The sequence below is a fragment of the Bos javanicus genome, chromosome 4 (assembly GCF_032452875.1).
Source record: "Bos javanicus breed banteng chromosome 4, ARS-OSU_banteng_1.0, whole genome shotgun sequence".
NCBI classification, from domain to species: Eukaryota; Metazoa; Chordata; class Mammalia; order Artiodactyla; family Bovidae; genus Bos; species Bos javanicus.
The window spans coordinates 49,840,738-49,867,133 of record NC_083871.1 but is presented as its reverse complement, the minus strand read 5'-3'; the positions used below and the strand labels follow the sequence as shown (position 1 = coordinate 49,867,133).

General features: G+C 40.2%; 1 protein-coding gene across 2 annotated transcripts in view; it reads left to right on the top strand.

The window, feature by feature from the left end:
• The window catches only part of NRCAM (neuronal cell adhesion molecule), a 319,780-nt gene that overhangs the window by 248,711 nt on the left and 44,673 nt on the right, over nucleotides 1–26,396 (top strand). The window contains exons 12-20 of one of the 2 annotated variants that reach the window (XM_061414005.1): nucleotides 2,569–2,753; nucleotides 5,048–5,179; nucleotides 14,934–15,077; nucleotides 16,180–16,291; nucleotides 18,090–18,256; nucleotides 18,689–18,836; nucleotides 21,560–21,684; nucleotides 22,122–22,151; nucleotides 23,682–23,783. In XM_061414005.1, the coding sequence (XP_061269989.1) occupies nucleotides 2,569–2,753; nucleotides 5,048–5,179; nucleotides 14,934–15,077; nucleotides 16,180–16,291; nucleotides 18,090–18,256; nucleotides 18,689–18,836; nucleotides 21,560–21,684; nucleotides 22,122–22,151; nucleotides 23,682–23,783 (1,145 nt within the window). The remainder of the gene's footprint in view (nucleotides 1–2,568; nucleotides 2,754–5,047; nucleotides 5,180–14,933; nucleotides 15,078–16,179; nucleotides 16,292–18,089; nucleotides 18,257–18,688; nucleotides 18,837–21,559; nucleotides 21,685–22,121; nucleotides 22,152–23,681; nucleotides 23,784–26,396) is intronic. The other variant, XM_061414004.1, reaches the window with a different exon arrangement.

The following is a 26,396-nucleotide window of genomic DNA, read 5'->3' as shown; positions in this document are numbered from 1 at the left end:
GATTTGTCTACAAGTATGCAGTTGTGCCGTAACAGGGCTGGATCTGACTGATTTCATTTGAGCCTGCTTACGCATCTTCTGAGCAGCTCAGCCTTGGGTTCACAGCTCTGGGTCTCCTGCTGTTAGCAGGGCAGTGGAGCTCCTGGTCATGAATTTTTCACATCCTTCTAGGCAATCGAGCTCTGGCTTATTCTCCTGACAGCGGAGGCTCATTCAGCCTCTTAGTACCTAACTTTGACACTGGCATGCTGTCCCATCCTCTACCTCCTAGCGCTGGTCACCAGACCAGCTTCTTTGCAGCTGTCTCATCTATGTGTATACTTAGTTACTCAGTCGTGTCCAACTCTTTGTGACCCCATGGACTGTAGCCAGCCAGGCTCTGTCCATGGGAATTCTCTAGGCAAGAATACTGGAGTGGGTTGCCATGCCCTTCTCTAGGAGGTCTTCCCAACCCAGGGCTCGAACCCAGGTCTCCCACATTGTAGGTGGATTCTTTACCATCTGAGCCACCAGGGAAGCCCTGTCTCATCTATGCACACCTCAAAACTGATACCACCCCCAGAACCCATGTGCCCTTGAGAGGAGTCCCAGGGAAGCCTCAGCTCAGCTGCAGGAACAGCTGTTATGTGAGGCAAACGCTGGAGGCAAGCTTCTGAATACTTTCCTCTCATGCCTGGCATAGAGTAAGTACCATTGATAAGGCACATTTGCTGGAACATTGACTGGACTCTCAGAAACATGTTGTGTTGTGTTGTTATCTGTGCTGTCCTTGACCTGGTGATTCAGAGTATCACATTCCTTCCTAGAAGCCCAGAATCGGCCTCCAGGAAAAATTTTATTAATACCTCTGGAGACACATGGAGGCCCCTGCTGGCCATGTCAAGAAATAACACTACTCATGACCCAGTTCATCAAGTATATCTGTTCGGTTATTTTTATTCAAGTAAACAAACAAAAACAATTCTACAACCCATTAATCCCACTAGTATTTCTAATGATAAATATTGTGTTCTTCCTGAGGGCCTGGACCATTCTTTTTTTTTTTTTATCTTCCCAACACACACCTTAATACTTGACCTATAGTTTGTGTTTGTGTGTATGTGCTCAGTCGCATCCAACTCTGTGACCCCAGGAACTGCATCCCACCAGGCTCCTCTGTCCATGGGATATTCTAGGCAACAATACTGGAGTGAGTTGCCATTTCCTTCTCCACGGGATCTTCCCAACCCAGAGACTGAACCCCTGTCTCGGGTTTCCTGCTTTGGCAGGCAGATTCTTTACTGCTAGCACCACCTGGGGAGCCCTGGTCTGTGTGGTTTGTGCCGAGGCGTGCGTAGTCACTCAGGCACGTCTGACTCTGGGAACTCATGGACTGTAGCCCACCAGGCTCCTCTATCCATGGTGAGTCTCCAGGCAAGAATACTGGAGTGGGTTGCCATGCCCCCCTCCAGGGGATCTATAGTTTAGTGCTTAGTAAATATACTGAATGGATTTTTATTTTACCCTCATGAAAACCTTCTCAGGTCACCAGATCAAAACAAGCATTATTGTCTCCATTAAGGCAATGGAAGAAACTGAGGCCCCCAAAGCCCAGAGATCCAAAATCAGAGAGCATTTTAGGAGTAGGGCAGGGATTTTGAAGCAGATCTTTTTAACTCTAAGCCTAAGCCTGACTTTTCATCTGTCTTTATAGTTCATGATTTAATAAGAAACATAGGTGAGAAATGGTATAAGTAACATGTGAGTTGGGCCTACCTCTATCAATTGATATAATGTTTTAAAAATATCACTAATAATGAAATTAAAATAACTGCATGATTCCTCTAATCACTTCCTTCATCTCATCAGATAGCCTGTTATAAGATAGGGAGATTCTTCCATTTGGTATGGAAATATGTATGGAAGTTTATGGGCTTCCTAACTAACCTAAGGTTAGTTAACACTGTTAAAGTGTTAGTTAAAACTAACCTTAGGTTAGTTTTTCTCTAACCTTTCTTTCTCTAACCTTTATAAGTCTGGCTGATTAAGAAATTGTAACTTGAAGGACTGCCCTGGCAGTCTAGTGGCTAAGAGTGCAGGGGGTATGGGTTCAGTCCCTGGTCAGGGAACTAAGATCCCATGTGGCTCATGGCCAAAAAAAAAGACAAAAAATAAAAAGAGAAGAAATATTAGAACAAAAATTCGATGAAGATTTTTTAAATGGCCCACATTAAAAAAAAAGTTTTTTAAAAAATTGTGACTCTGTATCGTTAATTTCATGGTCATTCTTTTGATCGATATAGCCCAGTCATGCAAAATTTTCTGAAAGTGGCTCTTTCCTCAGAACTTTGAAGATAATAGTTAGGTCCCTTCAGTCAAGTAAGTCTCACTGCCATTCTCAACAGATCCCTGAAGTCATCACAGTGTGCCATCAGTTAGCTCGTGTGAAAATGGTAACTTACAGACTGAAATGTAAGGTTTTGAGCATTACTTAATAAAAGTGTGGTACTACTTAAAATATTTATCTGTTCCTCATGATCTTTATCACGAATGTTTTTTTGTGATGTTATTTTTTGTTTACCTTATCAGGCCTACCCCAATTATTTACTGGATAAAAGAAGATGGAACACTCCCCATCAATCGGACATTTTATAGGAACTTTAAGAAAACTCTGCAAATCGTTCAGGTTACAGAAGCAGACTCTGGAAATTACCAGTGTATAGCCAAAAATGCATTAGGAGCCATCCATCATACCATTTCCGTCACAGTTAAAGGTATATCATTGTCTAAAATACATGGTTCTTGCCTCCATGAGAATCTTTCATTAAATGCCTTTAATTATATTCTTCAGAATAATAATGTAAATTTATATCAGTACTCATGGTACCTTGAATCTCTTCTCATTGCCATTTATAGTGCTTTTAAATCAGGTTAAAAATTTGCTCCCTCAGATCTTCCTTGCAGAGGATTCCAATTAATAAATGTTGAAAGAATGAAGGAAATAGAAAATCACCATTAGAATTCCACAGTTGTAACTGCTGTAGGCAAGAGCCAGTGATGAGTGCTCAAATTACTGGATGCCCCCTTGCCTCTTCAGAGCAGTCCCTCAAAGTGATCTGAGAGTCCTGTCTCCTGGGCGTACATTTTAATAAAATATAACTCTCAAAAGTAAATAAATAAAATGATGAAATTACTTGGTCAAACTTTCAAGAGAAACAGGTTGTTTGCATAGCCTCAGTGTTTTTTCTCCCCTTACCCACCCACATCCAGATTAATTACTGAGGTAGGTTTAATATATGTCCACGGATTCTTCACTCCTCATCCTTTAAGGAGATGGAGCTTAATCGCCCTCCCCTTGCGTAAGGGCTGAAGTTGCCTGCTTCTAGTGAACAGAATGTGGAAAGCAGGAAAACAGTAACTTTACAGTGGAGAGAGCTGGCAGGCATCACTCTAACCAAGTGATCGAGGTTCATAAACCAGAATAAGCCATGTCGATGTTGTGTGCTCCCAGATTTAATGCAGTTAGAAGGTTCCATCACTCAGAACCTCAGTTGAATCGTGGAAAATCATCAGGAAAAACTCTAGTGAAAACAGGTGTACCACAGTGGTTACCAGTGGGAGAGGGAAGGAGAGAGGGCAATAAAGAAGTAGGAGGTTAAGAGGTACAAACTATGATTTTCAAAATAAGCTATAAGGATCTATTGTATAACACAGTATTTGATAATAATAACTGTATTTGATAATAACTGTAAATGGAATATAATCTTTTTTTAAAAAGAAGTAATTATGATGATACTAATGATGGTGGTTGAATGGTGATTATAATCTAGCAATTCAGGAATTCTTCACTCAGAAATCACTAAATTTGACCTTAGGTGGAAAAGCTTTTGTTTCACTTAAAACCTTCCTATTGATCTGTATGAGAATTCAATAGTCGCTGGTATAAACTTTCTCTAGGAATGAGGGCGTGTTGGAATGTTTCACAAAATATTTTGGTCACAGATAAGAAATGGAGAATGTGCCTTAGGAAAAATGTGAAGATTAATCAATTTAGTAAGCTTGATTTATCCCTGAAAGAATTCAATTGACTAGTACTCCTTTCTAAGTCTAGAAAGAAGTTCAAAGAAAAACTGCTTTATGAAAAAAAAAAAGAGATGATAGAGAACTTATTTATAGAGTTGGGGAAGTAATTAACATTGATACATTTACACAGCTAACACACATATAATTACTTTTCTCCATTTCTGTCCTGATAATAATAAAACTAGGATATTGTTCCTTGTTATAAAAAATTAAAAGCTCTTGATTAAGAAAAAAAATGTTCTACAAAATAACTTACTAGTAGTCTTTAAAAGTCTCAGGTTCATGAAAAACAAAGAAAGACCAAGAAACTTTCAGATCAGAGGAAACGAAGTAGGAAGATGTGACAATTAAATGCAGTGTGATATCCAGGACAGGGTCCTGGAACAGAAATAAGAGAGTGGAAAAACGGGAAAGCCTAGTACAGTGTGTAGTTGGGTTGATGGTATTGTAGTAATGTTAATTTCTTGTTCTGGTATCTGTACCATGGTTTTGTAAGATGTTAACATTAGAGAAAGCCGGTGAAGGACTTACAGGAACACTATACTCACTTGGCAGCGCTTCAAAAACTGCAAAGCTTTAAAAATTGCTTACTAATTTTATAACTGTATATATTCTACAGGGCTTAGAATTTAAATTCCTCTTTCGTATCCCTATCTGTACCTCTAAATTGCTGTACAACTTTAGAGAAATCTGTTACCTTTTTGATATCCGATCCATACAGTATAGAACAAGATGATGATATTTGAATCAAAAGGCTCTTGAAATGATACATAGATGTCAGTGAGTCTCTTTAAACATTCTTTTGAAAATCTGAAGTGTTCTTTGAAGTATAACTTAGAAGTCTGTTCACTCTAAAAAAAACATGAAATTAACAAATGGTTTGCAATATACTTACTTTTATCATTAAGATGGTTCAGTGTACTAAATTTCCTAGAATAATTTACTTGATTAAATTTTGTGGTGTTTTTCTCCTTTTCTTGTAAAGCGGCTCCATACTGGATCATAGCACCTCAAAATCTTGTGCTGTCCCCTGAAGAGGATGGAACCCTCATCTGCAGAGCAAATGGCAACCCAAAACCCAGAATTAGCTGGTTATCAAATGGAGTCCCGATAGAAAGTAAGTTTCCTTGATTGGCTCCAGTCGCAGTGTGTTTTTGGAGCATAGTGATTTCGCCACAGGAGACAAATGATGATAAAATAGCTTGACTTAAGGAAGGAAGTCATATATAAGTTACACAGAAGGACCAGATTACCTTTAGATTTTAATTTTGTTATCTTTAGGTATAATTTATTATGACTCAATTGTTTATGCCATTAACAGAACAGCATGCACTGATTCGAACCTTGCAGTTGTTCTTGTGTTTTGTGTGAGTCATAGGAACAGTGACAGGGTGAGAAATAAACACCCACTGGAAAGTTCACATTATCTTCTTTGTTCAAAATGTCAAGTGATGTGTGGAAACATCACAGGAGTTGGAGGAGGTGTTAGGGAGGCTAGGAATAGAGACAGTGGATATGGCAATAAGAAATACGGCTGTCTTAATTTAAAGAGGTTTTAAATTATTAGGCCCATTCCTAATAGAGCTCAGATGTTCCCAAGTTCTCCAGTCTTGAGAGGTCAGTGTTCCATTTAATGCCCAAAGAAGAACACATCTTCTGACCTCAGTCGTATGCTGGATGTTCTGTCTTTGACCCATCTTCCCTCCCCAAGTATTACTGAGATAATTCTTGACCAATGTTTACATGATCTTAACTGCCAAGTATCACCTCTTCTGCCACCTTCCCTGGACCACTCCAGCTCTCAGCCAGCTTCTCCAGGCTGCCTAGAACAGTCCCCCAGAGTGTAGCCACAGGCTGTCCCTCAATCTTCTAAATCATAGCAAAGACCAGTTTTACAAAACTTGATTAGATGCTTGAGTCTCATAGGAGGGCATTATAGCAAAGAAAAAAAGAAAATTAAAATGGATATTGCGTCTCCCTCCTCTTGGATTCATAAGCATGGCCATCCACAGAGAGCCCACTGCCTCTCCGTTTTCTTGATTCCACCTACCACCAGCTGCTATTGACAGGAGAATCTTTGGATATTTTCCCCTTTTTAGGAGAGAGAGAGAAAAATTGGTTTCTGTTTAAAACCCCGCATCATGTTCACCCTCCCCATCAGTAGCATAATAATCTGTAAAGACATTCATTAAAGACAACCTTCAGAATTAAGATACGATATAGAGCAGCTTGACTCCTCATTCCTTCCAAAGTGAAAATCACTCAGTCGTGTCCAACTCTTTGCAACCCCATGGACTATACAGTCCATACATATATTATGCAGTCCATGGAATTCTCTAGGCCAGAATACTGGAGTGGGTAGCCTTTCCCTTCTCCAGGGGATCTTCCCAACCCAGGGATCAAACCCAGGTCTCCTGCTTTGCAGGCGAATTCTTTACCAGCTGAGCCACAAGAGAAGCCCAAGAATACTGGAGTGGGTAGCCTATCCCTTCTCCAGCAGATCTTCCTGACCTGGGAATCCAACTGGGGTCTCATGCATTGCAGGCAGATTCCTTACCAACTGAGCTATCAGGGAAGCCCTTCATTGCCTCCAAGCCAGAATCAAAAATTGGTTCTACTCTCCCATACCCAAAAGATCCATTAAACTGGCTTTCATGAAGTAGTCTTCACCCTAAGATGAATTTGAAAAATACTGGCAGATTTTAAACAGCCCAAGTTCCTGATAATTCTCACCATCAAGGTCTTACTGCTCCAAGTCTAGGTAGAGTGAGAGACCCGCTTCTGTGAGTGTTTATTAGTAGTTTGTCACACAACACAATCTTTATCAGATGCGCAGAATCAGACAGCCTGTGTTTATTGTAAAAGGAAATATGTTCCTGGAAGAGCACAGATACTAAAGGGTCCAGCCAAATGGGTTTGGATATTTCTACTCCTAATTTTAACTAGGGTCAGAATCAGGAAAAACTGCAGAATATTTTGTGGTTGTGCATTGGGAAGCTGTTGCCACTCTCAGGGACATATGAGTGAAAACTGAGAAGTGGAAGGAAGCCCTGAACTAAAAAGTAAGTTTTCTGGTAGGAATGTATTCAGAATGGCAATAAGGGATGGAGCGTGCTCAGCGCTTTCGGTAGCTGAAGTTTCGTAGCTCAGAGATTCTGTGCCGATTTATGGAAGGTTAAACGTACCCCTGAGATCTGGCCTCCGTGAAACTGACAAGTGGGAGGGGACATCCATCATTTCTCAGTGGGGAAACTAGGGAGCCAGGAAGCCTTAAGCTCAGCAGCCAGAATGCAATCAGAAGCAGAGGGAAATTGAGATGTAGGTGGGTCAGTGACACAGGGATTAGGGGAGATAAAATAAAGAAGCTGATCTTTCCTTCTGGTTCTCTCAGCTTGTGATCCTTCCAAACGAGGCACAGGTGGTGCCTCTCAGGGAATCTGTAACTCCAGCTGTATTGAGAGTTTTGCACTCTTTGGGTATAACATAAGTAAGACTGAAGGGTGTAATGTCCAGCACAGGGAATATAGCCAGTATTTCGTAAATTTATTTGGAGTATAATCTATTATAAAGTATTGAATCACTGTGTTGTACACCTGAAATTAATATAATATTGTAAGTCAACTAGACTTCAGTTTTTAAAATGAGCTTTGAAGTTTCACTCATAGACATTCCCCTTTAAATGAAATATTTGGGGGAAGGATCAACTATGAAAGGCTGGCATTTGGGGGATGGGGTGTAGGTCCCTGGAGACAAGTGGAACCTGTCTGCTATAACCCCAGATCATCTGATTGGGTCCAGAGCAAAAGGAGTTAGAACAAAATCTCTCAAATCAGGTTCAAAACCAGTTGATTTCTTCCATCCCCGAAGTATGTCTTAAGAGACTGAGCAGAGCTGGGATCAGAGTTGACGATGCCTGCAGATCAAGGGCCCCTCTGCCTCTGGTGTGCCTCAGAGTGGGCACTCTGGTGGACAGGTAGGAAGAGAAAATGCCATGCAGCCTGGCAGCAGAGCCAGGGACCCAGTGCCGGGAGCAGATGCTGTCTGTTTATACCGAGGTGATGAGAAGTGTATAAAGAAGGCTGAGCACCAAAGAATTGATGCTTTTGAAATGTGGTTTTGGAGAAGACTCTTGAGGGTCCCTTGGACTGCAAGGAGATCCGACCAGTCCACCCTAAAGGAAATCAGTCCTGAATATTCATTGGAAGGACTGATGCTGAAGCTGAAACTCCAATACTTTGGTCACCTGATGCAAAGAGCTGACTCATTGGAAAAGACCCTGATGCTGGGAAAGATTGAGGGTGGGAGGAGAAGGGGATGACAGAGGATGAGATGGTTGGATGGCATCACCGACTTGATGGACATGAGTTTGAGTAAGTTCCAGGAGTTGGTGATGGACAGGGAGGTCTGGCATGCTGCAGTCCATGGGGTCGCAAAGAGTCGGTCATGACTGAGTGACTGAATTGAACTGAACTGATGAGAAGTGTCCCTGGGTTGTCTTCCTTCACATCTGGAGGCCAAACTAAAAATGCATGGATTACTGTTTGTAATCTCAGAATTGAAAGCTGATGGGTTTGAGGCACCTGGTGGGGACTCACAGCTCTCTGCAGGAGGGCACGGCAGGGGCAGTACAGTTCCCCACCCCCACTCTCAGCCACTCGTCCATCTACGGCTTCTGGTGAATGACTTCTTGGCTAGACCCTAAGTCTGTTCTTTAAATTTTTAAATAATTTTTTAAAATTTTCAGTGTTCAATTTTTTAAAAAATTTTAATTGTATTCATGAATAGTTGATTTGTAATGTGTGAATTTCTGCTGTACAACAGAACGATTCAGTTATACATGTATATACATTCTTTTTCATTTTCTTTTCTGTTACGATTTATCCCAGAATATTGAATATAGTTTCCTGTGCTCAACAGTTGGACCTTATTGCGTATCTAATCTAAATATAATAGTTTACATCTGCTAATCCCAAATTCCCAATCCATATCCCCAGTGCTCCCCACCTATAAGTCTGTTACCTATGTCTGTGAGTCTTTCTGTAAATAATTTCATTTGAGACACTGAGTCTTAAACAGCTAGTTAAAGTGAACTCTATATGCCCCCTCCTTGCACTGACCTCCCTGATCCAAGATAGGGAGTAAATGAAGAAGAAAACTGTCCAAATATCTGTAGAAGTTTGAGGAGCCTCCTGCCTCTCCCCTGTCCGCCCTGCTTGATAATTTACCTGTTAATTCAGAGGCCTCTGAATAGAACCGAGGTTTGGGGACATTCTGGAAACAAGAGACTGTGGCTTGTCATCTATAGTGTGCTGAGTTTGCAACCCACAGATACATTCATCAGTGAAGGATGGCAGAGAGACAGGAGAAGGCAGGAGAGAGCAAGATCTGCTACAGTATATAACACAGAATCCGCATGGTAAGGATTAAAAGGGGAGCCAGAGTAGACCTCAAAAGTTAGCTGGGAGCACAGGCTGGCTTGCTGACACCTTCTCCCTAGGAGGTTGCAGAAACCTTGGCTGGACCAGTTGCTGAGCGACAGGGGCAGGAACAGCTGTGCTTCTGCAGCATCATAGTGCGGCATCCCGCCAGGAGCCTGACCTCCCCACCAGGCACCATGCAACAGAGAACATTATCAGAGGACCACAGTACCAGATACCTCCCCACTCCTGATGTGTAGACAGTCACCTGATGTGTCACTCTCTTCCCCCCCACCTCGCCCCCACCTCTGTAGGTTCTGGCTGCCAACAAAAGGAGAAAGTGGGTCAGAACAGGAAAGGGTCAGACTTGGGTTTTGTTAGCAAAATATAGTGTTGCTGGTTTGTGACTGTGCATTTAAGACCTGGCACCTACTGTTTTACAAAACTGGAAGAATTCATTCAGAAAGAGTCAGGGCCCTAATCTCAATGTCTTTCAAAGCTCTATCCCCCTAGGACTGGCCAGGTTACTTTAAACTTTCCTTGAAGCAAAAAAAAAAAAAAAAGTATTAAATATGGAATTTGCATAAAATATGTTTGAAACCACCTGCAGAAAGCTGCAGAGATGCTGATGCCAAAAAAGAACTCCTAATTTTTATTGTGTGACCCACAGTGTCTGGGAAAGTGTGAAAATAGAATCCAGGACCAGAAAGAAAATGTCCAAGGTCAAGGCTGTGGACACCAAGATTCCTGACCTTGTCCTGGGAGACAGTGGGAGAGCCTAGCGCTTGTAGATCTTTAATCATCCCCCTTGTGAGTTGAGGTAGATCTCTCGGATTCTTCCAAGTGGAGCATCTGTAAGATCATACTATTATTATGTTAAAAGTCCCCTTTTCTCTAAAAGATGAGAAGGGGATGGAATGAAGAGAAAAAGAGTAGACAGAAGGCCTCCTCCTGCCACAGTTACGTATTTTGCTGATATTGGAGGGAGGAATTGAAAGACAGTGATACATAATAAGCAGTCAGAGGAAAGGAGATGTGGTCTAGGACTCCCCAAGATTCCACCAAGTCATCTTTTTTCCAAAGGGCTCAGTGGCCATCCCTTCACAGGGGATGTAATCCCTACATGAAGAAAATTCATCTCTTCATTCAGAGATTTGTTCTACATTATGCACAGCTGTTCAGATTTCGGGAGATGTTTATAGAGGAGACTAACTCAGGAAATCTGAGCAGTAAGTATACATTAAACAAACCACTAAGTCTCTAGTTTCTCATCTTAGAGATACATATACTTCTCTCTCCTTAGTCTGTTTCATGAAGCTCTTTTTAAAATAAAACTATGCATTAGAAACAAAAATATTTAAAAATTTGATAGTAATTTTTATTTGTATAGTGGCACTTATTGTTTTTCTTATTTTCTAAATGTTGGAAACATTCGTGGTTTTGGCCAGCCATGTCAGGGAGGGTAGAATAAAAGAAAGTATGATTGGAAGACTGTCAGCCCAGTTCTGAACCTCACCTCTGGGGCTTTGTACGGTGGTCATGTCTGTGCTCTTAAGTGTCTTCACCCAGTGTGCATGTATAGCAACCGAACTTGGTATTCCTGGAATTAATTATTATTTCTTTGGGAAATTTGGGTTTAGATACTGGAGAGTTGCTCCCACTCAGTAGCCAGGGCACAGAATTCAAAGGCTTCAAATCTCTCTGCACCAGTGGTTTCATTTTTTGTCCAGTACCTGCTGAGCTCGCGTATGTCACTGTGACGGTCCCGGGTTTGCTGGTGTTTCTTTAGTAAGTACTCAAGGAAAACCAAACCAGCATTTGGCTGGTAGACCAAACCCCCATGGAGAAATATGTGCTTATTTACTCTTATTACTCTTACCTAGAGGGGTTATTTGATTCCTAAATACATCACCAAAAATAAATATTGGGAGGCTGCTCCATTTAGCAGAAATAAGGCAGATACACTCAGAGGCCTCTCAAGTTAAAGAAAAAAAAAAATTGTAAAGGGTTGAGAGCAGGGAAAAAAACAAGCCGTGGGCTACATAAAAGCTGTTCTAAATGGTGTGCGTTCTGCTTGATGAACCTCCACCAGGGGAAGGTGGTCCTACTGGCTTTGTGAGTTGAGCTGGTCTTCCATGTTCGTGGCGATGTAACTTTTTACTGTGGTTGAAAAAACACATAACAGGTCCTACTGTCAGCACAGGGAACTCTATCCAATCTCCTGGATAAAGCAGTATAGAAAAATTATTTTAAAAAGAATGTATATACGTGTAAAACTGAGTCACTTGCTGTATATCGAGGTTGGCACAACATTGTAAATCAACTATACTTCAGTTAAAAACACACACACATAACAGAAAATTTGCCGTCTTCATCATTTTTAAGAGTACAGTTCCCTGATGGCTCAGAGGGTAAAGCATCTGCCTGCAATGCAGGAGACCTGGGTTCGATCCCTGGGCTGGGAAGAGCCCCCAGAGAAGGAAATGGCACCCCACTCCAGTACTCTTGCTTGGAAAATCCCATGGATGGAGGAGCCTGGTAGGCTACAGTCCACGGGGTCGCAAAGAGTCGCACACGACGGAGCGACTTCACTTAGTACTTAGTACAGTACTTTCACACTATTGTGAAATAGATCTCCAGAACTTTCTCACCATGAAAAACTGGAACTCTATCCCCATTAAATACACAGTGATGTAGGTTTTAAGAGCTCGATATGTTCAAGGACCTGGGAGGGACTCCCAGCCCTCCACTGCCTGGTGGATCCATGTGCAGTCAGAATGCACAGGGAGCCCAACTTCTGGGTCCAAAACACTGAGAATAATTGATAGGGGAGACTCCAGAGATGCCGCTCTGTCCTAACACGCTGTGCCGAGGCAGTGGAAGGACATTGCTGAGAATGTGTGAGTCGGCAAGGCCGAGATGATCCTAGACTTGGAATGCAGGACAGGGAACACAGGCCTCCCTGAGGGATGCTGCATTCTCAGAGTACCTGACAGCTGGCCACAGGTCTCATCCACTTCCTAGGCCAGTGTAGCATGTCATTCCTCTGCTGAGGAAATCTATACTGTGTCCAAGGAATTGAAACTTGTTTTTTTTTTTTTTTTTTTTTTGGTTGGAAGAACATGCTCCTTAAGGCCATTTTGAAATCATTAGAACCATAAACAGTGGATGTGAGCTAAGGTGCCAACTCAAATTGTTTCTTTTTTTTTTTTTTCGGCCACAACACAGCATTCAGGATCTTAGTTCCCCAACCAGGGATCGAACCCATGCCCAGGCAATAGGAGCAGGGAGTTGTAACCACTGGACCCAGGGAAGTCCACCAACTCAAAGCACCATGGCTCACTCCATCACTAGTTGAAGTAACTGGACTGTCTAAGAGAATAGTCTTTCTTCCTTTTTTTTTTTCTTTTGATTTGATTTTTTTATTTAAAAAAATTTTTATTTTGTATTAGGGTATAGGGCTTCCCTTGTAGCTCAGTCAGTAAAGAATCTGCCTGCAGTGCAGGAGACCCGGGTTCAATCCCTGGGTTGGGAAGATCCCCTGGAGAAGGAAATGGCAACCTACTCCAGTATCCTTGCCTGGAAAATCTCATGGACAGAGGAGCCTGGTAGGCCGCAGTCCATGGGATCGCAAAGAGCCTGGCACAACTGAGCAACTAACACTTACTTACTTACTTTATTGGGGCATAGCCAATTAGCAAACAATGTTGTGATAGTTTCAGGTCAGCTGCAAAGGGAACCAGTCATACATACACATGTATTCATTCTCCGTCCAACACCCCTTGCATCCAGGCTGCCTCATAACGTTGAGCAGCATTCCATGTGCTATACTAAGATGATTTTCTAAGTTAGCTATCAATTGTGATTGGAATGTCAGACATACAACTACATACAGAATGGTGTGATAGTAAATGTGTGTAGTTTTAAGCCACTAAGTTTAGAGTAACTTGCTCAGCCTCAGTAATGCAACCTCAACTAATTAGTCATTAGCCTCAACTAATGCAGAACGAGAATGAGTGGGCATGATGCTTTGAATACGTGTGATTAAACAAGGATGAATAACACTAACGTGATGTCTTTTGTTATTTATCTTCATTAATAATCCACAGATGAAACTTTTTAAAGTGATAAAGGAGTCTAAAGGCAGTAATAAATATGTCTTAGGTGCCCACCCTTTTCCTGTCATCAAAGAGGAGAAATGGTGTTTAGAATGTCAGTACAGGCTAGTAAGTGGCTCAGGTTCCAAGAGCAGTTTAAGAGGAAGGGTGCTATTATTTATTGTTTTAATTTATTTTATTGAAGTATAGTTGATTTACCATGCCACGTTAACTTCTGCTGTACAGCAAAGTGATTCAGTTATACATAGATAGACTTTTTTTTCTTATTCCTTTCCATTATGGTTTATCTGGGATATTGCATATATGGGTGCTGTTATTGAGAGTTGTTTTTGATCAGCATGCTGAGACAGATACCTCATACCCCTTTTAGTGCACTTTTAAAGCCATGTAAGGTTACACCCTAAGATTTAGTGTTCACAAAAATAAATATATGCATAATAGCATGGCATTTCCAAATTGTTGGTCATGCATTGGACTGAATTCTCATATATTGCCAACTTGTTCCATTCCGCTTTAGATACGATCAACTGTGGTCTTAACATTTTTTTAGATACTTGAGAGATTTAGCTGAAACTCCTACCTTTAAGAGAAATTTCACACAGTTTATTTCTACTTTAGCTTCCCGAATTGCCAAAGCAGGAAAATACATATTTGCACATTTGATAATTAACCCTATACTTATTTACATATCTGTTTCAGTAAGAGGCTTTTAAAATATACAAGTTCAGATGATGTAGAGGGTTTTATATTTTTGGACTACCTTTTTGCTATCTCCTCCTGGTGGCTCAGACAGTAAAGAATCTGCCTGCACTGCAAGAGACCCAAGTTTGATCCCTGGGTCGGGAAGATCCTCTGGAGGAAGAAATGGCAACCCACTCCAGTATTCTTGCCTGGAGAATTCCATGGACAGAAGAGCCTGGTGGGCTATAGTCCATGGGGTCATAAAGAGTTGAATACAACTGAGTGATTAACACTGGATAATTAACTTTCCTTCTCATAAATTACAGTAATTTTTTGTGAACAAGGTAATGTTTTCCTGAATTTGTATTGCAATTTACACCTAACTTGTGGTTTTTTTCTCCTACCTCTGTCAAAATAATATTGAAAAGAATCAATCCATTTAAAACTGAATGGATATCAAGTGGATACCCATGCTGATAAGTGATAACTAAATTCTGAGAAAGGAAATTGATGGTTGCTGCCTGGTTGTTGGTTTTCTTTCTTACTGCATATATACCTAGATCAGTCTTCTGCTTACTCTAAATTAGACCTCAAGTTGTACATCTTTTAAGTAAATAGGAATGAAAGTATACTTTTTGTTTTTATATCCAAACAGTTGCCCCTGATGACCCCAGCAGAAAAATAGATGGTGACACCATTATTTTTTCCAAAGTTCAAGAAAGATCAAGTGCAGTGTATCAGTGCAATGCCTCTAACGAATATGGATATTTACTGGCAAATGCATTTGTAAATGTGCTGGGTAAGCTCTCCCTTTATTAAAGACATGGCAAATTCAATTAATGACCATTGTTGTTTTTCATTCTTTCAGCAGAAATACATTATGCATCTGCTGTGCAGTGGCATAGAACTTGGAGCTGGAAGGGATATAGGAAGATAGATAAGATACAATCTGATGGTTACATTGTGTCAAACCTCTCAAAAGGAAAAGAGCATTGGTTTGCTCTTAATAACTGAATGTAACTATTGTACCATCCTTAGAAACTGACAAGTCAAATGAAAATTTCATGATTCTGATTTTTGAAAATCAGGCGTTAATCATAATGTTTAGCATTGATCTAAGTCACAGATGTACATTTATTTAGCAATTCATATTAATATGTTTAGAAAACTGTGACATAAATGTTCTAAAGTGGTTGGTTTTTGTGAACATTATATTTCCCTTATGAAACAAAAATGACTAAAATACCAGATTTGTTAGATGTAAAATTTATATGAGAATGGTTTTTATGATACCAAGGAATTATATTTCAACTCTTTAAGTGGAGTAGGCTCCCTTTCAAATAGAATTAAGATCAGGAAGCCAACCAATATATGGTATTTTTTCCTTCATGCTTGAAACGAAGGTCAGTAAAATCACGTGAAGAGCTGAGCCATCACGATGTTGATGGATGTACAGGAAGCAGTTCAGATTCTGGTTGTGTTTTGGGTCATTCAGCATTCTGCTTTTTTCTGCCAACTTGTGTGTTCTGATGGGCCATTCAACAAAAATGTATTTAGTCATTATTTTGTGCCAGATACTGTGCTGATTTATGGAAAGAAGACAGTAAAAAGTTCCATTCCTTGCCTATAAGGAACTCACAGTATAGTAGGAGATATAAAGAAATCAGTTATCACAAACTATGCCTGAGTAAGATGCAAACGTGAGACAGAGGGAGAAAACTTGTGTTTTTCCACCTTGAGTGACCAGCAGGGTCATACCTGCCTGAGAACGTAAGGGGGGAGATACATTGGCTGTGCCTTACTATGAACTCTAATGACCTTAAAAAGATGCAGAAATGCACAGTGGGCCTAAATGTTTATTTTATCTTAATATTTACTTTACCTTTTCACGACATTTTTAGCTGAGCCACCACGAATCCTTACATCTGCAAACACACTCTATCAGGTCATCGCAAACAGACCTGCCTTACTGGACTGTGCCTTCTTTGGGTCTCCTCTGCCTACCATTGAGTGGTAAGTAGTGGTCCTCTCTGTTTTTCATATTTACATTTGCTAGAGCTTTCAAATTTCTCAGTATGTAGGGTTTTAGTCAGAGCACAGATAGGAGAAAAAGCAGGGAAGAATCCATCATCTTATTAATTATTAAATGTATTCACAAATATTTATTAATGACTTGCTCTGTGCTAAATACTGTCACATGGATAATCTTCTTGGCAGTATGCTTTGTCCACCCTACAGGGATATATAAATGTTTTTGAAAAAAAAATTAAAATTACAGTACCACGATGTCACCTGGGATGTCATGAATGATGGCTGGAGAGATAGGTTGAGGGACATTCCTTGATCATAAAAGTATCATCTGAGGTGAGAGCAGGGTCCATAAGCTTAAAAACAGAATTTGCTATTAGCAGTGTTCCCCTCCCACTGAGCATGCTGGCTTGCGTCCAGCCAAGCTCCCCCCGTGTCTTTCACTCCCTCTTTAGACCATTCCATTTCACGTATCCCTCTTGGTACTAGTCCTGTTCATCCTCCCAGCTTGCTTTAGCCTGAGCTGAAAGAGACAAGGCCAAGAGAGGCAACCGGTCAGAAAGAATGAGTGAAAGAAAATTGGAACATTCATTTAAGGATCCTCTGTCAGCTGGCAGACACTGTGGGGCTCTACTTCTTACTGTGAGATTAAAGCCAGGTATTGGATTAAAACACAAACATGGATGCTTATGCAGAAAATTTCCTAGCAAAGGAGAAGAGTTAATGCTTAGTCTTACACTTCTTTTCATCCCTCCTCACTTCTTCTTCTGAACTTTTTATTTTGTGCAGGGGGTATGGTCAATTAACAATGTTGTGATAGTTTCCGGTGGACAGCAAAGGGACTCAGCCATACATATACATGTATCCATTCTCCCCCAGACCCCTCTCCCATCCAGGCTGCCATAGAACATTGAGCAGAGTTCCATGTGCTATACAGTAGGTTCTTGTTGGTTATCCATTTTAAATATAGCAGTGTGTACGTGTCCATCCCAAGTCTTGTTCGACTCTTTGCAACCCCTGGACCTGTCAGGCTCCTCTGTTCATGAGATTCTCCAGGCAAATATCCTGGAGTGGGTAGCCGTTCCCTCCTCCAGGGGATCTTCCAAATCTAGGGATTAAACCCAGGTCTCCCACATTGCAGGCAGATCCTTCACGGTCTGAGCCCCTAGGGAAGCCCATCCCAAGCTCCCTAACTATCCCTTCCGCCTGCAACCATAAGTTCATTCTCTAAGTCTGTGAGTCCATCTTCACTTCTCTTGATGCTAGCCCAGAAGCTGAATGTAGATGTACTTTACATGTATGCTTGTTTCTTTTTCCTCTCTGAATATTTTTCTATTTATACTCTCAAAAGTACAACCCTTGTAACCTTGATGTTGAAATCTCTGCAGATGGAGTTACAGACACATCACTGTAGGAGGAAAAGGTCAAAGGAGCAGTCTTCATTTTGTCTGTTTTTTCATTTATTAGAGATAAAATAATAATGTGATTATTAAATTATGAATCTCTCATAATGAAAATTATCACTTAAGTATTTAGTATTATCACCCTCATTCTTTAAGCACCATTTATCACTGAGTTCTCCAGTTTGACATCCTCTCTTTGCATTGACCCCCTCACCCCAACCCCCCTGACTGACACGCATGCAGTATGCTTACACAGACTTGAAGTCTGTGAGCATCATCTGGTAATGCAGATCATGATGTGTTGACCTTGAACAGGGCATTTTATGTCTGACTTCAAACTATGATGTGTTTTTCTCATTATGACGGTTTTCATAATGAAGGTTTAAGGGCGCTAAAGGGAGTGCTCTTCGTGAAGATATTTATGTTTTACATGAAAATGGAACTTTGGAAATTCCTGTGGCCCAGAAGGACAGTACAGGAACCTATACATGTGTCGCACGGAATAAGTTAGGAATGGCAAAGAATGATGTTCACCTGGAAATCAAAGGTGAGGCAAGGTGGCAAACATTTTTTATGTATTATGTGTCTTTGAGCAAATTCTCCAGGTTTTTAAAAAAAATTATTTTATTGATGTATAGTTGATTTATAATGTTGTGCTAATTTCTGCTGTACAGCAAAGTGATTCAGTTATATATATATATATATATATGTACATATGTGTATATATACATACTTTTTTTTCATATTCTTTTCCATTGTGGTTTACCACAACATATTGGATATAATTCCCTGTGCTACACAGTAGAACCTTGTTGTTTATCCATCCTATATGTAATATTTTGCATCTGCTAATCCCAAACTTCCAATCTATCCCTCCCCCACCCTCCTCTGCCTTGGCAACCACAAGTCTGTTCTCTGTATTTTGATTTTGTTAAGTTCTCCAGCTTTGGCAATGGATAACAGTAACTTTCCATTTCAGATCCAACAAGGATCATTAAACAGCCTGAATATGCAGTTGTGCAAAGAGGGAACACTGTGTCCTTTGAATGCAAAGTGAAACACGATCACACCTTAATCCCCACTGTCATGTGGCTCAAAGACCACGGGGAGCTGCCCAATGATGGAAGGTATTTGAAGACAATGCCTTTCCTTTCTCATCCTTCTCTCTTTAAGCTACTCTTGAACTAGAGGTTTACTGTATAGTGACTTTTTTGGAAGATTTGTTGACATGGACCATTTTTAAAGCCTTTATTGAATTTGTTACAATATCATTTCTATTCCATGTTTTTTGCTTGAGGCATGTGGGATCTTAGCTCCCCGAGCAGGGATTGAACCCTCACCCCCCGGCCATGAAAGGCAAAGTCTTAAGCAGTGGACTGCCAGGGAAGTCCCTGTATAGTGACTTAATGATTACGCTTTTAAAGTTTCTGCTCTCTCTTCAAAGTAGATATACATTTTCCTTTCCTTGCTGTATATTGTTCAGACCTAGAAAGGTATCAAGTTATGGAAATAAGACCCTGAGAATGTTGTCTATTTTTGTATGTTGGTGTACTATGTAATTCAGGATGCAAAAATTCCTTTCAGATCTTGGACAATGTCCATTGTTTTCTGCCATGTACAGTGCAGTCTCAACAGATGTTTTCATTCCCTTTTACAAATAAGCAGAAATGTGATCTCTTTAATCATCAGAGTGTGCCTGAATCCTCATCAGTATTTTACAGGACTCTAGTTTTTATTTGGAAGGGGAGTTTTCTTTTCATTTTACCTAAAGCCAATAGAAGGAGGAGGAGAAAAATAAAACAAGTATAGAATTTGAAAGAGCCTGAGCATGCTGCATTCCTCTAGCTTGGAATGGAGGAAAGGTCATGCCCATTTTCAGGTGGGTTTGATGGGGTACACAGTTGAACGGGAGAATTTGAGCAGATACAGGGGGGCTACAGTCACCCCAGTGGGAAGGAATGCTATCTGCTGGTAGAAATGGTTTCTGTGGCTTTTTTTCAACTGTGCCTTAATCGTGCCCTCTTGCCTGTAAATGTTCCTTAGAAGAACTATGTGGCCTTTTCTGTGCCCAGGGTTTCCATCTAGTTCTGTGCTTCAACTGGTCAGTTTTATCTCTGGGATCTGAATTGATAAAGATGAGAAGGAAGTATGAAGAAATGACCATTGGACTAAGTTAGCTAAAGGTTTAGCTTGGAAATCCCCTGTGAATACAGTTAATGATTTATGTGGCTTCATTAAAACCATGCATGAATCCTATTTGCATAGATTTTTGACCTACTGGGTAAACTGTCATGCTTACAAGAAACTTACAAGAAACTTCTAGAAAGCTCTTCTTAGTGACTGGTGATCTAAATCTTCCTGTTTCTAGTGATAAACCTGATTGGTATTGTTTGCATTTATTTTCTTCTATTGCAAATCATTTCTCCTATTGTAAATTATGCATATAGAAAAACGATACAAAGTTTCTGCAGTAAATGATGAATTCTTTAGCCATAAAAAAGAATGAAATAATGCCATTTGCAGCAACATGGATGGATCTAGACATTATCATACTAAGTGAAGTAAGTCAAAGAAAAATACCATATGATATCACTTATATATGGAATCTAGAAAAATGATACAAATGAACTTATTTATAAAACAGAAATAGAATCACAGACTTAGAAAACAAACTTACAGTTACCAAAGGTGAAAGGGATGGGAGTGGAGTAAATCGGGAATTTGAGATTAACAGATGCACACTACTGTATGTAAAATAGATGAACAGCAAGAACCTACTGTGTAGTACAGGGAATTATATTCAGCATCTTAGAATAACCTATAACAGAAAAGAATCTGAAAAAGAGAATATGTATGTGTATATATGTATATGGATGTACATGTATACTCTGATTATTTACATTCTTATTCATTTATATATATATGAGTGAGTGAATGAAGTCGCTCAGTCATGTCCAACTCTTTGTGACCCCATGGACTGTAGCCTACAAGGCTCCTCTGTCCATGGAATTTTCCAGGAAAGAGTACTGGAGTGGGTTGCCATTTCCTTCTCCAGGGGATCTTCCCGACCCAGGGATTGAACCCAGGTCTCCCGCATTGCAGGTAGATGCTTTACCGTCTGAGCCACCAGGGAAGTCCCAAAAATATTTCTTTGAGCTCCTTTTTTTTGAGGGGAGGGCAAGAATACTGGAGTGGGTTGCCATTCCCTTCTCCAGGAGATCTTCCCAACCTAGGGATTGAAGCCGGGTCTCCCACATTGTAGGCAGACACTTTCCCGTCTGAGCTACCAGAGAAGACTATATATATTTAAGTAAATATATTTAGTAAGACTAAATATATTTAAGACTATATATATATTTTAAATATATATATTTAAAAAATAAAACTGAATCACTTTGCTGTATACATGAAACATCAAGTATATATACTCCAATGAAAAATAAACAACAATAATAACTTTTTAAAAAATATACACTTTGTTAAAAATTGAGCTGGATGAGTGGTAGTCGCAGAAGCCATAGGAAAGCCCTTTAGTCAGGATAACTGGAACTGCCCCCACCTCAGCCCCTGGTCTTGAGGAAGTGCCTAAAACTCCAGAGGCATGGTTAAAACCCACTGGACCAGAGGACTTGTCATCATTTCAAAACAAGCTTCTCATTCATTCAAAATATTTTCCAACTATAATCATTATCAAAGTGACATGTATTGTACACGATTTTCGCTCTGGTGTGCTGCTAGTCTTTATCGTCTTTCCCTTCTATCAAATTCACTGTTGTTTTCGTGCCAGTAAAATGGTTATGGGGTGTGGCTGGGTGTCCATTTCAGCCGCTCTGAACGTGTGATATTGCAGGTTCACCGTTGACAAGGACCGTTTGGTGGTCGCTGATGTCAACGATGATGATGGTGGGACCTACACATGTGTGGCCAACACAACTCTGGACAACGTTTCGGCCAGCGCTGTGCTTAGCGTTGTCGGTAAGAACTAAAACACGTATAGCACAACTGGCTGCCCTGTTTTAGGATTGAAAGGAAAAATTGTCAATTGTAACTATTTTCTTGTTACAGTTTTACCGTTTTATAGGTGAGTGAAATACCCAGATCTTTTTTGAAAGAGTCCTTTGAGGAAATAATTCCAGCATAAATATACCCTGTAGCAGCACTGGAATTAAAATGGTGGTTATGCATATTAGTGATATTTTTATAAGACAGAGCAGTTAATCTACTTTTATTTAAAACTGAAGAGGTTTTACCCCCAAATTGTTCCTGTATGTTTATCAATGCCATGCCTTGCAGCTAAACATAAGGCTCAGTTTTATAATCGTAATCATGTTCAGTCTCTGTCTTTTTGTGCTATCGTATATCTTTCCATTACTAATTTTGATTAAAATCGTTTATATTACTGTCCTTTCTAGCTCCTACTCCAACTCCAGCTCCCATTTACGGTAAACTAATATGAGTCCTTTTTCTCTGTTTTCTTTTGAACAATTTCACACGTGCAGAAAAATTCCTTTACTTTCTTATCTCCATCACGTCCTTGTGTTTCTTTAAGGAAAGGGGCTCTGTCAGATGTTCAGCTGTGTTGTCCATTTACTGCTGTGAATCATTTTTCCATTGTAACCCTGGAACTTCTCACTGCATATATTGCCACTCAATTCCAAGTGTTTCATGTGTTATTACAAAGTCGTTGAATTTAATGAAAGTCCCTCTTTGATATCACTTCTTTGTAAAGTAGCATAGTGCTTTTCAAAAGCTATTGTCCACCTTTTACAGACAGGAAAAGCAATTTCATATATCATTCCAAAAATTAGATTTTCAATCTATTAAAAGTTGTTTTGGAAAGCTAAATGTTGTTTGGGGGTTCCCTTTTCAAGAAATTTACGTAGGAAAACAATGGATGTCTAGAACAACATTTGACCTTTGTGTCGGAGAAAACCACCAATTCACTGTGTTCACAGGAGATAGATCACTAAAGATAGACAAAAAAGAGGACACTTCCATATCATGTTGATTTTTCTGAGTTGGAAAAATAAATCAGAACTTTTTTCCAGAAATCTTTTTGACTGAAGAACCCTCATCTTTTTTCAGTGTTGAATACAAAAATTAATTTTGTGGCAAAAACTCAGCTGGATTTTACAGATACCATGAATTATACTATAGAATAGCTGTCCTTTATAGACATTTACTGCTTCTTTACTAATATCAAAGAAGTGCTTACATTTTTATATGGCTTCTGGTTTGTCCAAGAGCCAGAGGTACTGCCAAGAGTAAGGTCAGGAAAAGACCCAAGGGGAACATTAACTCTCTGGATTTCAAGTGCACCATTAGAAGAGGCAGACATGCTTCTGGGACACCTTCATCCCAACAGGTGTCTATACCCCGGTGTCCTCTGAGAATAAACACACCTCCCCATATGCCTGACAAGTACTGAGCATCCACATAAAGTATGCATGCTGAGGGCTAGCTGCATAGCATCAATTTTATAATTCCCTTAAAAATATGAATATTCTTCAAGTGCCCCCAAATCTGTAGTTTAGCATGTTTCAGAAAGAGTATTTGCAGCTTCTTTTAACAGTATATGCATTTACCTGTATTTTGTTTTTCAGCGTTTGCCATTCTCTGTTTCCCATTTGTTAGAAATTCAGCTTCCATATTACTGTTTCTGTTTGTGCTCGTCTATGTTTATGAAAAGACACACACTGAGAGTGCTGGAGAACCATACTTGTCCATTCCACTGGCTTTGGTGACAAGGGACTTGTTTCATTTGAAAAAGATACAAGCAGAGCTCAACGAGGGGTTCTCCTGGATGGTGTGTGCGTTCCCAGCAGCCTCAGCTGTTTTCATTTCCTTTCGGTTGCATGCTCATTGGCCATTACGTGCTCTGTGTCTTTAAGAGTCCACTCTGAATAGTAGCACAAGTAACGGAGACCCTCAAGGTCGGATGGTTAACTATGATGTATGTGTTTGATCTACAGATGTCCCAAATCCTCCCTTTGATTTAGAATTGACAGATCAACTGGACAGGAGTGTTCAGCTGTCATGGACCCCAGGCGATGACAACAATAGTCCTATTACAAGTATGTGATGTCATTTGCTTTTTCACTGGTCAACTTTATGATTATTTTCAAAGCATTCTGTCACATGCAATTGAAATTTCCCACAGGGATATTTCCTGGCATCCTCTGCTTCATTTCTCACAGAACCAAAACATTTATTTATGGCTCACCTCTCCTCAGAGCTGGAGTCATTCTTGGTTACAGTTTCTGGTTTGGGACACTGATGGATAAAGATGGTAATTAAGTGAATAGACTGTGCTTTTGTGTTAAAGATCCATAAGAATCACCCTCAGTTTCTACCAAAGTAGGAAGATATATTGCAAGATATTTTGCCCATTAATATGGGAGAAAATAACAGAAAGACCAGTCTAAATCTTAGAATATTGAGGTAAGTAAAGTGGCTTTTCAAACCCTCAACTGGTAACAGAACTCAATGTAGACATCTGAGATGTCTTTCTTTCCATTAAAGTGAAGTCGCTCAGTCGTGTCCGACTCCTAGCGACCCCATGGACTGCAGCCCACCAGGCCCCTCCGTCCATGGGATTTTCCAGGCAAGAGTACTGGAGTGGGGTGCCATTGCCTTCTCTGGGTATTAGTATTAGGAGACAGGAATTTGGGGGAGGTGATTAGGCTTGGGTGTGTGCATGCTCAGTCATGTCAGACTCTTTGCAACCCCATGGACTGTAACCCAACAGGCTCCTCTGTTCATGGGATTTTCCAGGCAAGAATTCTGGAGTGGGTTGCCATTTCCTTCTTTCCATTAGCCCTTGCTATAAAGTGACACATTCACCAGTGTTAACTCCTCAAACTCCTCACTTTGATGACATCAGCCTAAAGAGATTATTTGGGAAAGAGCCCATGGAAGATAAAAGGGAGAGAAAGCAGCAGTAGGCAGGAAAGATCTTCAGATTGTAATACAGGTCTGATGTCTGTGAAAGGAGAGAGGAAGGAGGGTTGTTTGGGAGAACTCTCAGACTCCAGTACAGATCGTCTCAGCCAGGTCAGCAAGGACCCCAGGGGGACGTTCTGCAGAGGGTGGGGCTGAGTCTAGGGCCCTCGCTGTGCTCAGTCACTGGACTAGCTCAGGTGGAGAGTGGCCTCACGGGAACACCACAGCTGATCCTTGGGAAAAGGGCAGCAGATAGAGCCTGCTGTTGACATTCCTGGTAGTGGGTTCTCTCTCAAAAAGAGATCTGAGTAGTGCGTGTATATGTATGTGTACATATGCATGTGTACATATATGCACATATATACATATATATATGCATAGACACTGTACACAGTAATACAGTAATATTTTTTTATCTTATTTGTGTCCTTAACTAAAATATACACTCCATATGGGCAGAGATTTTTGACTAACTTGTTTCAGAAGAATGCCTGATATATAATAGGTACTTAATAGATATTTGTTGAATAAATGAATGAAGAGTAGAAATGCCTTGAAATCTGATGGGGTCATTTTAACCTGGGTAAAAAAAAGTCTCTAAGCATCCTCACCAGCTAAGTCTGGTTAATATACTGGATGAACAGGAAGACTTGGCACGAATGAAATGAATGCTCTGATCAAGGACTGAAAATCCATTGAGAAAGGAACATCACTAAAGGACAGAAGATAGAGGAGAGGTTTTTGCTTAATTTAATTGGAACTATTCTGCTTTACAGCAGGTATAATAAATCAACATGCACATCGTTTCAGAATTATCTTAGTCACTGTAAAGCAATTTAGTCTTCGTGCAGCATAAACATATTACAGACTTGTGTCTACTCTCTTAAGTATCTGTTTGATTTTAAAACTTCTAAGCTTATCCATAGTCTAATTTTACTAAGATCTTCCAGTATCCTTATGGCATGGTCCCTCACCTGATTTTATTCTCTAGGCTGATGTCATCAGGGTGAGGAGTTAACACTGGTGAATGTGTCACTTTATAGCAAGGGCTAATGGAAAGAAAGACCCCTCAGATGTCTGCACTGAGCTCTGTTACCAGTTGCGGGTTTGAAAAGTCACTTTACTTACCTCACCCTAACCCCAACACTAACCCTAACCCTCTATATACATGTAAAAATTGACACTGTACACATTTAGTTCTGTCTCTGCATCTGCTTTCTAGAGGAGTCAAATATAAGCATATATACACACACGGCTGTGTGTGTGTGTGTCCATGTTTAAGCCACACAAAGAACAAAGCAGGAGAAGGAGATTAAAGAATACAGGGGTAAGGGATATAATTACAAACAAGGTTGTTAGGAAAAGCTACATTAATAAGGTAGCATTTCTCTGGAAAATAGTATGGAGTTTCCTTAAAAAAAAACTGAAAATAGAGTTACCATGTGATCCAGCAATCCCATCCCTGTGCACATATCCAGAAAAGATGAAAGCCCTAATTCAAAAAGACACATGTACCCCAGTATTCATTGCAGCATTGTTTACAATAATCTGCCAAGACATAGAAGTAACGTAAGTGTCCATCAACACGTGAATGAGTGAAGAAAATGGACTACTACTCAGCCATCAAAAATGAAGTAATGCCATTTGCAGCAACATGGATGGGCCTAGAAATTAGCATACTAAGTGAAGTAAGACAGAGAAGACAAATCTTACATGATATCACTTATATATGGTTCTAAAAAATG